The 16,008-nt window shown below is 34.6% G+C and overlaps 1 protein-coding gene across 2 annotated transcripts; it reads right to left on the bottom strand.

The window, feature by feature from the left end:
* On the bottom strand, positions 408-5,663 carry LOC109710437 (YTH domain-containing family protein 1-like). 2 transcript variants are annotated; one of them, XM_020232991.1, is made up of 9 exons: positions 5,318-5,663; positions 4,677-4,741; positions 4,383-4,542; positions 4,200-4,276; positions 2,963-3,373; positions 2,343-2,873; positions 1,977-2,189; positions 1,522-1,677; positions 408-1,236 (listed from the first exon to the last, which is right to left on the bottom strand). In XM_020232991.1, the coding sequence occupies exons 1-9, from the start codon at positions 5,343-5,345 to the stop codon at positions 1,102-1,104; spliced, it is 1,776 nt and encodes a 591-aa protein (XP_020088580.1). In that variant the 5' UTR covers positions 5,346-5,663; the 3' UTR covers positions 408-1,101. The 2 variants fall into 2 exon arrangements, with proteins under 2 accessions (XP_020088580.1, XP_020088579.1); XM_020232990.1 differs by having other exon boundaries at positions 2,954-3,373; positions 5,318-5,662.

Here is a 16,008-nt window from a genome sequence, read left to right as displayed (position 1 = left end):
AACATAATCCGAGATAAAATTTTAAAAAGGTGAGACTAATACATGTAGATATCAATTTACACTTCGTACAGCATATATATATATTAATTGAACAAATTTCCTTTACAGTCTCTGATTCCCCATGATAGTGCGTGGAAACATATAATAATACAAGTCATGAATTATTAGCTAACCCTTCACGATATTCTAATTGCACAATGATTGATGCATTCTCTGGTTCTTAGACACACATTATAGTTTAAAAAAGAAAAAAAAAAAAAAAAAAAAAAAAAAAAAAAAAAAAAGCTATCATCTTATTACCCACCTTTCATTTAAGCATCACATACTAATAAGAAGCAAAAATACATAAGTGTTTGTTAAGCCTGTCCTGCAGAGCAATTTCCCACATAATTATACTGAAAAAGAGATTAACAAAGAAATCATAAATCATATTTGTGCAAGAACTGTGTTGGCACCAAGCAGGGGTCAAAAGCAAATTTCCCAGGAAAAGAATGAAGCAGAAGAAGACATCCATTTCACCTTTTTTTGTTTTTTTGTTTTTCTGGGGAGCTTTTTCTTTGCCAACTCCCTTTGTCATACTTTACAACACAACAATCCACAAGCTATAGAGCTTGTATCTTGCGAAAGCCACTGGAATGGCTTTCGCAACCCACAAAAGAGAACCTAACCTAACCCAACCACCAGTCATTAAATTAAAAAGGCATCAAAAGGGCACCATCACTTTCAAAAGCTCATCTTCCCCTCCACCCAAAAAGAAGATCTCCCACCAGATTAGATGCCCTCAAAAGATTAGAAACAAAGGATCCCCCAAAGGCAAAAACAAGTAGAGGGGGCATCAAATTAAAAAAAAGGAACAGGAAAAGAGAAAATTGCACAATCAACTTCGACAGTACACCTAAGTTTTCTTCTTCGACCCATCAGACGGATGAACGGCCGACCACCCATTCATCGAAGGGACACTGCTCATGGGTGGTCTTGCGATGAAGCTTCATCCATCTTCGCTTTTGCTTGAACGGGCTTCAAGAAGAATATTTTATTTACTTTTCTGAAGTTGTTCCCAAAAAACTACTGTTCTTTCGCAGAGAGTTTCAGAAGTCATAATCATTTCTTAACAACACCAACAGCTGAGAGGTCCTCCTTGGCCTTAGTCGCATTTAAATCAATCTTTTGTACGCCTGAAACTATGTAGTCGACACTAACGGGCTTTGGAACTTCAGTTACTTCAGTAGTTTTTTTCTGGCCAAACCAAACCAAGAAGAGAAATTAGAGAAATTCATTTCTACGGCAAAGAAGAGAACCCTTTAGATGAAACTGTGGAACGAAGGAAACCAATGGATGAAACTACGAAAACTGAATTTTGGTACACAGCGATTGAACTAGTAAGTGAGCAATAATAAAAAAGATTACTCAAGTGTCTAGAATAGCAATCCCTTTATTCTATCATGATGCCGACACAAGAAACAAAAAAGCTATGACAGGAGATATTTCAAGCCAATTAAATTTGAAAAGAATGTAGATTACCTCTAAAAGCTCCAACTTTGAGGCAGAAGTCTTGTTCTTCTTCTCTTGGAGTATCTTTTGCCGGTTCTCATAAAAAGCAAAATCATCCAATATGGAAGTTTTAGAACAGTAGCTCTTAAAAATGCTCAGCATCTCTGTACCTTGGGGAAATTTAACCTGAGATATGTACACAGAAATACTGCTGAGTACAGGAACAGGTTCTGCATAGATATTTACTTCCCGAGAAAACAAATACTAGTTGAAAATAGGTTATAACTCGAGGAAGTTTTCAAACAACCTGATTTAATCTACGCAGAAGCTTGAGACAGAAAACAAATAACTTGCACAACTAACTGAAAATCTATTAAAAGCCCTTAAATTTGCTTGATAATCGTAGATGGTTTTAACCATTATTCGCTGCTTATAATTACTTGCACTGGAATTTATCTGACAAAGCAGAAGCTTAAGAAGCATACCTCCTGTGTATCTCTGCTATTCGTTACAGGCTTGTTGTCATTGTTCTCCAATATTAGATGACGGAACTGTGGATTAGGGATGTCTTTAATTATGTGCCACTTTACAGGGAAATAACCATTCCACTTGTCCTGTTGCCAAAAGTCCATGTTCTTGCTGAAATCAACTCGGCCAATCATCTCAGCTAGACCACAGAACTGTCCGCTTGCATTTACCTGTAAAAGAAAGAACAGAAGCTAATTAGAATGTTATAGCAGAGGAGAATGGACAGATAGTTGAGATAAAACATTAGATCAACATAGTGAAAACTTTTCTTTGTTTGTACTCTGTTTTCAAAATTCAAATTAACATAGTCAGCCCAGACTTACAGAAAAGAATAGAAAGACAGGACATTTGGTGCCTTTCTCTCTGGACTTCTCTTGTCCGACTTGAAAGGCATTGTCAAGCCTCCTGTTTCCATTTGGGGTGCTCGACCAAACATTATATTTTATACTTTTGTGGATATCATCTTCACTGTATGATTTGATCACGAAGAACAACGCATGATCATACTTGGTTGGAAAATCTGGCAGATTGTATTCATCCTTCTTTACTATTAAATTCATGGTGCTGCTATTGTCATTCTCCTTGGCGGGATCCTTTGGTTGACCCGACCCAACCTCGGGTATCCCTGAGTTTTTAACAGTGGTTCTCGGGCCACTTTTTTGATCATTCAATGAATCAAAATCTGCAGGTGCTATAGTATTAGTTCCGTTGAGCTTCTCAGTCCCAGCACCATTTCTTCCACTTTCCTTGGTATTGCTAGGGCTGTTCGGATACAGCAGCCGAATTTTCCCTTGGCCAGCATATGACAAAACCTTGTTAGTCGGTGGTACATCTTTGGCGATAGAACCATTGGGCTGAAAGCCAAGAAAAGACACAGATTACAAGGATTATTTAGTTATGTACAAGGAAACAAAGATTGCAGACATTGCAGTACCTTACTCACAGGCTTGAGATATTGATTTGAGGCTCCTTTCTTTTCAAGAGAGTTCGACTTTGATTGGGGTGAAGGTTTTGAAGGAGATCGTGCATGACCCTGGGGAGACAAATTATTTCCTGAAAATGGAAATGTTGTATCTCCACCAAATCCATTACCATGGATCCCATCGACAAAAAGAGCATATGAATCCCAAGAATAAGCAGGGATTAATTCCGGAGGATAAGTAACTGGCTGAGAAACAAACCCTGGAGAGGCAAGTGGTTGGGAATAGATTGGGCTTTGGTAGAAGAGCTGCTGACCCATATACTGTCCATCAGGACTAGTCACAGCTCCATGAATAACTGGACTGTAAGGAGAGTATCCAGGATGAAAGCCAGGAAAGTAGTAAACAAAAGAACCATTGTCCACCTGATTAGCCTGAAAAATTAATTAAAAAAGAGAATTAAAAACAAATTGATAGGTAGAATAACTGCCGTCTGAAAAGCATAACAAATGACATGTTTATATAAGATAATCAATGATCAGCTCAATATTGTATAGTTCCAAAAGTATAAGAGCAAACCGATTTTTCAATGTTTCTTTACTACTTAGAGCCTGTTTGTTCTTGCCGTAGGGTGTAGCGTTGCTTAATGATGTTGTATTTTAATTGTATTAAGAGAAAATACTATATTGATAACCCTAGCAAAAGCTTCTCTTTAAAGCAGATTTAGAAGATCCAAATTGGAGATTCTGCTCCCAAGTCAAAACTACATTGTTGTTTCCCACCACAGTAGAAAGCTCCAGACTTTTCTATTGGACATTCTACAACTGAAAGTAGAAGAAAAGGATAAGCCCAAATAGGCAGCAGGCAGCACTTAGAACCCAGTTTTCTCCCTCAACGTCCTTGACCTGAACAGCTCAGCTAATGGCAATTACTCTTCAACTCTTTAATATTTCCCAATAGAAAGGTAGAGCCCACAATGATAAATGCAGGAAGACATTAACTAGAGAAATAAGAAATCATAGCATCATATTCGACAAGTTGTCATCACGTTGCTATCACCTTTCTTCATAAATGGCCATCCAGCAAAAAGGATGTTATAGCATTTAACCATCCTATCGAATAATCACAAGAAAATCTCAACGAAGGTGCAAAAGAAATTGCCGACTCAATACCAAATTGGGGAAGATGGGAAATAAAGCTATATTTGGTTCACAAAGCACCGTAATTAAATCAAAAGGAAAGGAAAAAGAAAGAACTTACAGAGTGCTGAACATCCAAGCCTTCAGTTCCTCCAATAAAAGTTTGGCTATCCCATCCCCCAAATGAACCATCAAAGCCTATACAATTAGAGATCACCACCATAAGAACAGACAAAAATAAACCACGACGATGAGTCGACATATAATAATTTCACTTCCAAATGGTTCATATGATAGAATTTACCTGAATAAGGATAACCAGATAATCCGTTCACGGTATAGTAGCTGCTCGGTTCAGAAAACAAGGCCTCTTGTTCGACCTCACTTTCTTTGATGCTACTATTAGCATCAGCTGAAGAGATGCATGATATCGCATCCGATGTGCTCCCATCTTTTTGTCCAGCCTATAGAAAGAGATGGATAAAGATAGAGCCAATGAATCAAATTTGGCAAAACTTAAGCACTATAATATAATTTAATCCAACATACTGTACAATCAAAAAAGATTTAATCATAACTAAACTAAATATCATCATACCATCTCACCACTCGCAGTCTTAGAATTAGAATCCAACTTCAAATTTTCCACCACATCTTGCACATCTATATGAAAGAAAAAAGGGGGAAAAAGTCAATGCACCCAACAATGAAATATCATACCCTAAGAAAGAATAAATGCTTTATACATCTTAAGTCATGCATCAGATGCTATATTCTCAAAGCTCATGCAATTATTTTCTACAATAATTTTAGCAACTTGTCAAAACTCCAACTCATCATATTCGTACACAACACGAACAAGCTTATAATCATAAATTTCTCCTTTTTCCTTCTTCTTTTGCAAATTAGAGCTACATAAGCTCGGATCGCAACTAGACCGGGGGGAAAAAAAAAAATTTGTTACAAATTTTTATCCACTCTAGATGAGTGGAGAAACATAACCAAAGATCAAAGTGAACCAATAACCCAAATCCGACACGGTTTACTTTTTGAAATCGAAATTAAACGGATCCTCCCACAGACATCACGAAAAGTGCGGAGAAAAAAAAGTAGCTTTTTTCCGTAAGAAGCAACTATAAATCCCTCATTAGGAAATTGTCATATAAAAAAGGGGGAAAAAAGATCTTTCTCTCCCAAAAAATAAACCAAATAAGATCAAATTTTAGCGGAAAACGATACCCTTCTCCTTCGTGATCTCCGACGCCATAAGATCGCACCACAAATCTCCGCAGAAAAACCCTAGCTTCCCTCCTCCCTCCAGCTCGATCACCTCCCGAATAAACCCCCTTCTCTTTTCAAAAACCCTAATCCCGACCCCCTCCCCGTCCCAATCCCCCAAATCAAAGAAAATCCCACAAAAACCTCAAAAAAATCGCCACCAAAGGCTCAAATACGAAGCAAATCGCTCAAAGGAGACGGAGAGAGAGAGAGAGAGAGAGAGAGAGAGGGAAATGGAGGTGGTGGGTGAGAATAACAACAAAACAAAACACAACGCAACACAACACAACCTTTCGCATTGTTAGAGGGGGTGGGAAAGGTCTAAAGAGGGGAGCGGGGAGAGGTGGGGGGGCAAATTGGACGGATGAGAGACTGACACGTCACCTGCGTGGTGGGAATCCCACGGTGTGCGCTGCTTCGCGCTCCGCAGAAGCGGAAGCTCCGGGGCCGTCCGATGCGCCCAATAACGCGGCTGCGAGAATCTAGAGCGTGAGAAGCCACTCCCTAGACCGGGTCCACTACATCCCTAGACCCGGTGCAGAAACAACTTGTTGGTGATATACATGTGTTTATTTATACAATATACTTTTACCTAACTTTCTTATATAATTAAATATATTCATATTTATTCAACTCTAAATAGTGCATAATAGAACCAACCACTAAAGAATCTAAAATTAAAATATAACAGTTTCTAAATATTTATTGTGAAAAAATCACATTATACTAAGAGTATCCTTATTTTATTTTTTAATTAGAAATCAGAGTTTCACACTTTATAGTCAAATTCTAAATCCTTCAATGCAGTAAAATTTGAATCATCTGTGATAATCTTTTAAATGAGCAAAATTTTATTAAACTTCATTAAAATTTATTATTTATATTCGTTAGCAATTGTAAATCAAGCATTTCCCATATAATAATGAGAGACCGGTCCACGGTAAGCTATGGTCCACCCAATAATTTCTCTTTAGAAGGATATGGAGGAGATATGTGCTGTACCTTAAGCACAGCGTAGCACGATTAAGCTTTCCATAGAGAGGCGAGGCTTAAGGGCTAAGATAAATCATTAATTTTGTCTTGTTAGAATTAGTTCAAATAATTAAAATAATCTGCAGGGACTGGAGTGTAAAGTAAGACAAAACATATGGCATGATTGCAACAGTGGTTTTGGTATTAGACCAGCTTACGTGGCTTACTATTATTGGTTATATATAAGTTGTGAAAATTTTTCATAGATATTTATTGTGAGTTCGGTTTTGTTTTTTTAATTTGGATTGAATAGTATAAGACGAGAGAAAAGTGTTGGTAGAGATTTATATTATTCTGAATCTAATCTCATTTAGGTTTCACCTCTTAAGTGGAATTCGACACATGATTTGTATTCAAGCTAAACTATTTGATCAGATCAGGTTCCTCAAGCAGCATCCGACGCATTCGGGTTGCTAAATCTCATCTCAACACATTTGTTTCACCGACCTGAGTAAAGAGCTTGATGATTGATACCTAAGATTTCAAGTTTGAATCCTAATTTATTCACATTTTTAACTTTTTTTATTTTTTAAAAAATAAAATTCTCTTAAAAGAAATGCTTACTTGTTTCTCGAATCTAATTCACTTTTCCCATGCCAAATAAGCTTATTATATATAAAACCAGATATAATAATTTAACATGCTTGTCACATACTGTGGGTGGCTTTCATCTTCAAATATATACATATATGTATATAGTAGGGCTATTATGCTTTTATGAGTATAGAGTATTTTATACTCATAAGTTGTTTTCGATGACGTAGTTTTCAAATTGATGATTCACGCCGTTAAACATAATCTAAAGCATTTGAAATTTGTAGAAAATAAAATTTATAATTTTTTAAAATTATAATAAAGTCCATCAAGCGGACACAAAATGAACGGTCAAAGTCGAACAACGTCCTAAAAAAGAATGATCGAACTTTTCAATTTAAGATCGGAATTATTGATCTTCATCGAGATAGTGAATATCATTATCTAAAAAAAATTCAATCTATTTCGAATCTTTTACACTGTTAAAATAGCAAATATTCCATACCGGCCGTTAAAAATTATTAATTTTGTGATATTTTGATCGTAAGATGAATGATGTTGAAAAATTATGAAATTTAATTTTTAAAAATTTCAAATGCTCTAAATTATGTCTAACGGTATGAATTGTTAATTCAAAATTTTTTCTTATTAAAAATTATTTATAAGTATAAAAACGAACATACTCTTATGAATATATATAGCAGTCAAACTCCCTATATATTTTTTTGAGACGTCGGTTGAGGTGTTTAACTAAAACGAACCAAGGTTCTCAACAGCAGTAGTTCAAACTTAAACTTCTACTCCCAGATTTGACGAGAAAATATTAAACATAGTTTAATGATGAGGCGTTTTCTCACAACAACTTTTTTTTTATATATAAAGAGAACTTCTAATAAAAGTACTTTGAGCCAAACAGGCACATAATAGTACTTGCAGAATCATAAAAGACTCGTGATTGTGTAATTCATTGATAAATAAATATATTTCACTATCACTCATTAATAAAATCGTTACAGGTGCAAATTGGATGGTTGTATAATAATAATAATAAAGTCTCATTATCCTTGTGGCAACATGATGGGACCAATTGCGCTTTGAATGCTCCGAATTTCCTGGCGCCACTTACACCACATGTTCGATCGATGTTGCACCATTTTTAGTTTTGTTTTCCAAGGCAACTAAATTAGTTTTATTCATTTTAGTTATTTTGTTTACACCATAAGTGAGAGAGTTTTCACAACTTTAGCTGTATCGTATCGTATTCATGCAAAAATGATAGAATAAGATAGATGTTGAGAAATCGTTGTTGATGATTGGAGAGATATAAAAGGACCACCACTTAAATGTTTGTATAATCAATTACACAAAAAATATAACTTGTACGAATCTACAATAAGTTCTTTAAACCACTTAAGAGATTCGAGCGGTCCAGCAATCTATGTTTGATTAAATGTAGCCACTTATAGTTGGGTTAGTGAGGCATCCTTTTATGTGAGGGACAGGTCGCAAGTTCGATTTTGTTTATATATGTGCGTGGGCCTACGTCTGAGCCCTTATTATAGTGATTTTTTTAGCTGCTCTTCGTCTCTGATTGCAAGTTAAATATCGAAGTTTCTAGATAGGTTCTTTTTTCTTTTTCCTTTTTTAGAGATAGGTAGCACGCTATCTGCTTCGTTTATTTTATATAAAAATAAACTTAGCTAAAAATGTGAATCAACTAGAATTCGAATTTGGGTCTCGGATACCAACCACCAAACCCTTTGCCACTTGCTCTAGGGCAGTCGATTCTAGATAGATTTTTAGGATGTGGAATCAATGGACAGAATTAAAAAAGAAATAAAATAAAACAAAAAAAAAGTAGGTGAGTTAGATTAGGTCACTATAGTTGATGTCCAAATTCAATTGGATATATATGTCACTAATAAAGAAGTTTATCTTTAAGTGGAAAACTTTTGGGGGAATTCAAATGCTTTTTCGGTGCACCTTCGTTCATTCCATCATAGTGCTTCATAAACTGCAATACTTTAGTTCTTAAGATAAAAGATATTCTTTCTTTTAAAGAAAAAGATTAAAAAAAAAAATTATTCTCAAGCAGGAGACAACCTGTTTCTTTAGACAAAATATATAATAATAGGGGTAATGCTTGATGCTATGAATTTGGCCATATTGTATCCCATCAAGTTATTCTTAGTAACAGCAACATCATCAATTTACAAAATACCTAATACCTTAGCAGTTAGGTCATGAGCACACACGGACACGACGAAAATGTCGTAAATTCGGGTCTGCGTGCATTAAAATTTGAGATTTGTGTCGAAGTTTCGAGTTATCTAACTTATGTCCATCGAAAGCTAGTTTTCTGCGAAACAAAATACGTATAGAATAAAAAAAGCACACTGTTGAATATCTTATCCAAAAGCACAAAAGAACAACTTGCTACTTTTGCAAGTGAATCTAATTCTTTGGACGCTGAACAAGTCGCTTGAAAAAGGTGTTAATTAACATAAAATTCACTACCTTTTGAGTTATACTCAAAACATGTAATTATTTTTTTCTTTTTTTTTTTCCCCTTAAGTGTTGTGTTTAGAATTCACATTTATCTCCCAAGAAGCTTCAAAAATCATTGCGTGGTTCGTAATTTATTAAATTCAATAAACTTGAATTGAGTTTTATTTTCGATAAAACAGTGGGCTTTTATGGGCTATGGGCTACGCGAGGTTTGCAAAGTCACTCTTTAGGCCCATTAAAGCCCATTCCCATGAAAAAGCTGTGCTTTTAGGCCCATTATGAAGCCTTTTAATGAAGCCCATTGGTCCAACGCAACCTGATCCAAAAGAGACTTAACAATCACATCATTTAATTCCCAATTAATATAATTAATTATATGGGGTTATGCATTAAACAGATGTTAAAAAAAAAAATTAAAAAAAATCTAAGAGAGAAATTTCACATATGAAACCCCAAAAACTTATAATAATTCAACAATCAAGAAAAGCATGATTTGGTACAAGTCAAAATTTCGGATTTACGACCAGTCGCATATTATGGGGTTTTATTAAAAAGAGATTCCTACTTCAAAAGTTTTTTTATAAAGCAAAAGTTTAAATTTGACTCACTAATTCTTAAGTTAATGTCGAAACCGAACAATAAGCTTGAAATTACCAGCCATTACTAGTCCGTAACCGCGCTGCACCGATCAACTTCAATTAGGTTCAAAACTTTCCACGCACAAAAAATTTGAACCTCGCGACATTTCGCGCCTCAAAATACCAAATAAAATGCCCAAATTTTCTTACAATTACTCAAAAAAGTAAGCATCTTGTAGAGTAAATTACAACTGGAACACTTAAACAAGCAACAAGAGGAATATTGCAAATGTAAGGAGCCAGCTACGAAGTGTACTAAGTAATTATTGCTTACAAGTTTTTTATAGCAAGGAATCATAGTAGAGAGGGACATATTAATTAAACTAATGGGAATAATCAATTATTACTAGTTAATTAAGCACTATGTACCAAATTAATCATTAGAGAATTGAGTATTGTTAACACGTTTGGTCATGAATTGGTGCGAGGTGCACTTGGTAGATTTGGATGGATTAATTAGTTTCTTAAATACCTGTCCCTACAGGTTTTAATAAATATACATGCACAAGAGTTAATTTATTCAATTAGGTAGAATTACTTTTTTTCCTTCATTTTTTTTTTTCCTTTTTGCACATTACAAAAAGGAATGGTGGGGACTCATATATAGTCAAATCTCTTCATAAGAACTTATTTGTGTTAATATATACTCTAGATGGATGTTTTAGATAACAGTTTGGATGTATGAAGAAATTATAGTTCATTAATTGCAAGGTTTTAATGATTGTGACATTTGAGATAATATAATCGAGAACTGTGTAGAGCAAAATGCTTAATTAGGGGCTAAAAACAATCCATGGACATGTTTAGCATATGAAAAAGTATTAGCTACATGCTAATTATAAAATCTAGTAATACGTGATTAACCTCTATTGGTTAACTCCAAACATGTACCTAACAACACACCTGATGATTTTGTTTTTGTTTTTTTTTTCTTTTCATTTCCTCTGATTTTATTTTATTTTATTATTATTATTTTTTTTGCCCCTATTAAGTTGTCCCTGGTTCCTTCTGCAATGTAGTCACGGGTTAGAATATCTAAATTTATTTCGTGCAATTGTAAAACTCTTCTTTTGGTCATATAAATAAAATCATCTTCTTAGTCACTGAATCCCCGTGGGTACGTACCCACAGAATATATATATATATATAATATATATATATATATATAATATTATATAAGTTTAATCTATTACACTAATACTTATATACTTTGTTATATTTTAGAAATGGAACATATGAATCTGAATACAGATTAGATAGTCAAATATACCGATAGATATATAATACGATAAGACGAACTATAATATTTTATCAAAGTTAGAAAACTCAAATGTCAAATTTGAAAGTGCATAAGATTGTTTTTAAAATCACCAACAATAAATAAAACACTATTCCGCATACAGTAAGCATCTTTAAATTTGTGCCTTGTTGTATTACATCTCACCTTGCATGAGACATATATAATAATATAATACAATTTATAAGTGAATATATTGAACATGAAACCCCCTAATACAAGTCACCAGCACTTAATTAACCTCCTCCAATAGATGAGCCGAGTTGACCATGACCACAAAGCCCCTCCAGTGTATCAAATGTCACACACACAATTAATCAAAGAGGTTACTTGGAAGGAAAAAACATGTTGGGTACATGTCATCATGTATATTCGTGATGGACTTTGTCCTTATCAACATTAGAGAATAAATAAAGATTCTTAAAGATAAGTATTAGATATGTTTCAGAGGTTTCATGAATGTTCTTATATAAGCATGAAAGGTGATTGGCCAAGAGCAAAAGCATTGGATTCTTTTTTCCTTATTTCGTAAATTTTTTTTGCGTCTTTTTATGAGGCTTTGAGAGTGGTTTGTCACGGGCAAAAACGTAGTTGAGGAGCAAACACAATTTACCTAAATTTAGGGATAATTTATGTGCATTTACAGAGTCTTTAAATTACCAAATACATATTTTTTAAAAAAGTTTTGAAATATGCAAATATATTCCTATGGGTTGGTTGTCTTTAATTGACCATTAAATTTTGACCATTCCTGGGAAAAGGATAACTTTTGTTTATTTACAATTTACTATTTATAGTTTACGTAAAAGTTGGAATAAAACATTATAATTGATAAAAAAATTTAAAAACATATAAATTGATATTTATCCAAAAATAGAATAGTTATTTGTACCAAAAAAAAAATAACTTTAACCGATCAATTAATGGAGAGGAATGTACTTATAAAATATGCTATTTTGGAGGGATATATATTATAGTTAAAATTTGGTAGAGATAAATGCGAAATTCTATTAGTTTCTAAGAATACACATGCAATTACACCCAGTATAAAATCTATATTTATATATATTTGTACTATCTAAATAGGATTGATAGAGGAAATTAATGCTAAAAGGAAATTAAAATTTTTTTTCTTTTACATTAAAAAAGGAAATTAAACATACATGGGAAGGTACTAATTAGAAAAAGATACCTACTCCTCTCTCTTCAAAATTTAATTTAAATTTTATACATTTAAAAAGTTATCCACGAAAATTTAATTCAAAGAAAAGACAATCAATGTATGATCAAATCTAATCCAAATTTAAAACTTAAAATCAAATTTAATTACATCCCTATTTCTCTTTTTTCTAAAACGGAAAGAGATAACATTTTGGGGAACAAATCAATTGAAAAAAAATAGACCTACGCCACCAAGAACCATTAGTTCGAAATTAAAACTTAATTTTAATTCTAAATATTAACTCAATTTTTATTGTACATATCAATTCGAATCTAAATTTATTCTTTTTTCCTCTATCTTTCTTAATCAGAAATAAATATCCTACCAAGTAACAAAATTACATAAAAGTACATACAGGAATAAATGTGTTCAACAACATTAATATGATGTGCATCTTACGTGCGCTGCGACTAACCATGGATAAATATATATAGAAATTCTACTTAGAAAAGAGAGAGAGAGAGAGAGAGAGAGATAGATGTAGGACTATTTTGTTCATCAGACAATGTGAGACCCACAACAGTGTACGCCACTGTCGCTCTCTTTATCTGTCTATCTCTCTCACTTTCCCTGGAGAAATTTTACCTGCAGCTACATTTTGAGAATCCAAGGAGGAGGAATCTGAAGTGAGGGGGGGTGGATACTTGAAACTTGAAAGAGAAGACCAAATAAGACAGCCTCCTTTTGTACTAATCACACTTCTTCACAAGTGCTTTTAATCTACTCAAATTAATCGGCCTTGTCCTTTCTCGGCTTTTCCCAAAAGCGATTGACACCGCAACTTCTCTTTCTAATGCGCGCCCATGAATCCTATTCTTGCCGAGATATTGCAACTAGGCCTACTCCTTATTTTGGGGGCTAGCTGTTATGTTTGTACTTACTTGCGTAGGAGCAAATTGTGTCTGTTAATTGAGTTATTATCTGTTCGTGCTTATTTCAGTAGTTGTTTTAGTCGTGCGTGCCTAAAAATTTGATGGTTGATATCTGATATTTCAAATTTAAATTTAATTATTTTGTATTTTTTAGTTGCGCTCATTAATGAAAAATGAACGAAGCGGATATTTTGCTATTATACTTTTCTTTCAAAAAAAAAAAAAATCCAGTTATTTTATAATATTATTTGACTAGATTTAAATTGTGGAGATGCTCCATATCAAACTTATACTTTGAAGGCGCAAACACCCTTAATTAGTTTTCATTTTTGGCATAGCCAACACGAAGCTCATTTGTCACTGACTTGGCTTTTAGACACTGCGATCTCAGACTAGGTCTTATGCGATGTGGGACTATTAAACCCCAGGGTCCCCATATTTTTGAAGAGCTTGCTCTAAAAGCAGCCCAAAATAGGTAAAAATTAAGTTAAAAAATGGCCCTAGGTTGGTCATACGTCACATATATATGGACTATTTTTCAAAGCCAGATATGATATGGTTTTTTAGATATTTGATCATAAACTTCTTGTGTAAATGACAAAGATGTGTTGAATTCGGTGTTAACTGCCAATTGAAATTTCTAAGTTATAGTGCTAAAAATCGTCCTACTCTTTACGTTATGTCTCAGGATAATATAGAAAATTCACTTCTATTTCCATCCCTATATAGTTTTACCAGCATTATCAATCTTTTTAAGAGCTTAACATAATTGTTAAATCATAATTAACATAGTAACCAAAATTAAGGGAGTGTTAGATAATTTATCTAATTCCTATGATTCTGCTCCAAAAATGTAACCAATATCATCCACCAACTTCTCTGTATTATGTCTGAACCGATAATTCACAATCATTTCATAATCATATAGAATTAAAATTAACGTAATTTTTACTGCTAGGAGTAATAATAGTTATAAAATTGTGACTAAACTCGCTTTTCTTTTCTTTTTTTTTGTCGTTTGGTCTTATTTATTGCCAAATAGTATTCCAACTATTTCTCTTTCATTTTATTTTATTTTATTTTATTATTTTTGGGTAGCAGCAAATGACAAATAGAGCCGTTAGTTGAGAGGAGAGAATAAGTAGCGATGATACGGGGGAGGGACAAAATTGGGAACAAAACAAAACGGAGTGAGCCACCGCGCCGTTTGGGTCCCACCGCCCCCCGCGCCAGCGAAGCCACGTGGTCCGGTCCAACACCAACTCGGTCCTCACTGGGCCCCAACTCGGACCGTTTTACTAAATCACTCAACTCGTTCCCTCCGAAACACACCAAATTTTTTTTTAAAAAAAAAAAGTTCGAAATTTCGAACGAAAAAAAAAGAAACCCCTCAACTATCATCTATTTTGGGATCGACTCCTCAAACTTCTTTCAAAATATTTTAAAATTGCGCAACAAAAAATATACTTTTATATTCTCACAGACTGAAAAATAAAAAATTAATGTATATTTTTAATATTATAAAATTATGATAGAAATTGCTATAGGAAAGGGACAAACTATGGCTGTTTATTTCTTAGGTAGAAATTCTTATCATAATTTACTAGTATTAAAAAAATACTAAAATTAAAAAAAAAACTATATATTTTTAGACCATTCAGAATATAAAAATATGTACTTTTAGGTACCATAATTTCAAATTATTGTCGAAACTTAATTTAAAAACAAAACAACTCAAATAAAAAGCCAAAAGAACAACAATATTTGAGGGATCTTTTTAAGTATTTCTTATAGGTTGAGGGGCCTCCGTGCATTTTTACCAAGAAAAAAAATAAAAAAAAAGTAGCAAATCCAATATTAATCGCTTCACGTTTCCCTTCCACTCCAACGGGCCTGGGCCGGTGGCGCACACCGTATCTCTCCTGGCCCGCTGATAACATTTCGTGAACCCTGTGCACAGCTACAACCGTGGACTTGCAACCTATTTCCGTCCGATTCTCAACAACCTCTCGCGATCCACCGTTCAAATTCTGCACCGGGTTCACCAAATAACCCCCCAATGCACCGAGACAAATTCCTCGCCGGGGTGGGTCCCACTCGCTCGAGATCGCCACCCAAACATGCGCGCCCATCGCCAGCTGTCGCCCCCAATCTCCACCCCAAAACTTCCCCAAAATTACAACCCATGCCACCCACCCGCCCCAAATGACCGAAACACCCTTTACGTTCCCGAACACCCCCCCCCTTATTGGGCCCCACAACACCAATCCGATCCCCACCGTCCGCTCCCCCATCACGCGGCTGATACGGCCCCGTTCCAGCTCGCATCGTCCGCGTCCACGCGTTCGTCGAGAGTCGCGCCACGTACGCGCCCCTTTCTATATTAAACCCCTGGTATTCCCGTAATTTCGCCGCAACTCGAGGGCCTTTTCGTGGCGCGCTCTTCTATATCCCCCAAAGGCGCCTCATCGCTCGGCCCCTAAACCTTCCGGTTTCTGTACATATACGAACAACGCATATTAGCGAAAAAGAAACTAAACCTCTCGTAC

This window comes from Ananas comosus, linkage group 5, assembly GCF_001540865.1.
Source record: "Ananas comosus cultivar F153 linkage group 5, ASM154086v1, whole genome shotgun sequence".
Taxonomy (NCBI): domain Eukaryota; kingdom Viridiplantae; phylum Streptophyta; class Magnoliopsida; order Poales; family Bromeliaceae; genus Ananas; species Ananas comosus.
This window is presented reverse-complemented; position numbering and strand designations above follow the sequence as displayed.

Excerpts from the sequence above, each read along its gene's own strand:
- LOC109710437 (XM_020232990.1), bottom strand. The coding sequence starts at position 5,345 with ATGGCGTCGGAGATCACGAAGGAGAAGG. Across the intron at positions 4,543-4,676 it reads AGACTGCGAGTGGTGAGATG|GCTGGACAAAAAGATGGGAG; the intron begins GTATGATGATAT and ends CTCTTTCTATAG. Across the intron at positions 2,190-2,342 it reads CTGTCTTTCTATTCTTTTCT|GTAAATGCAAGCGGACAGTT; the intron begins GTAAGTCTGGGC and ends TTTCTTTTACAG.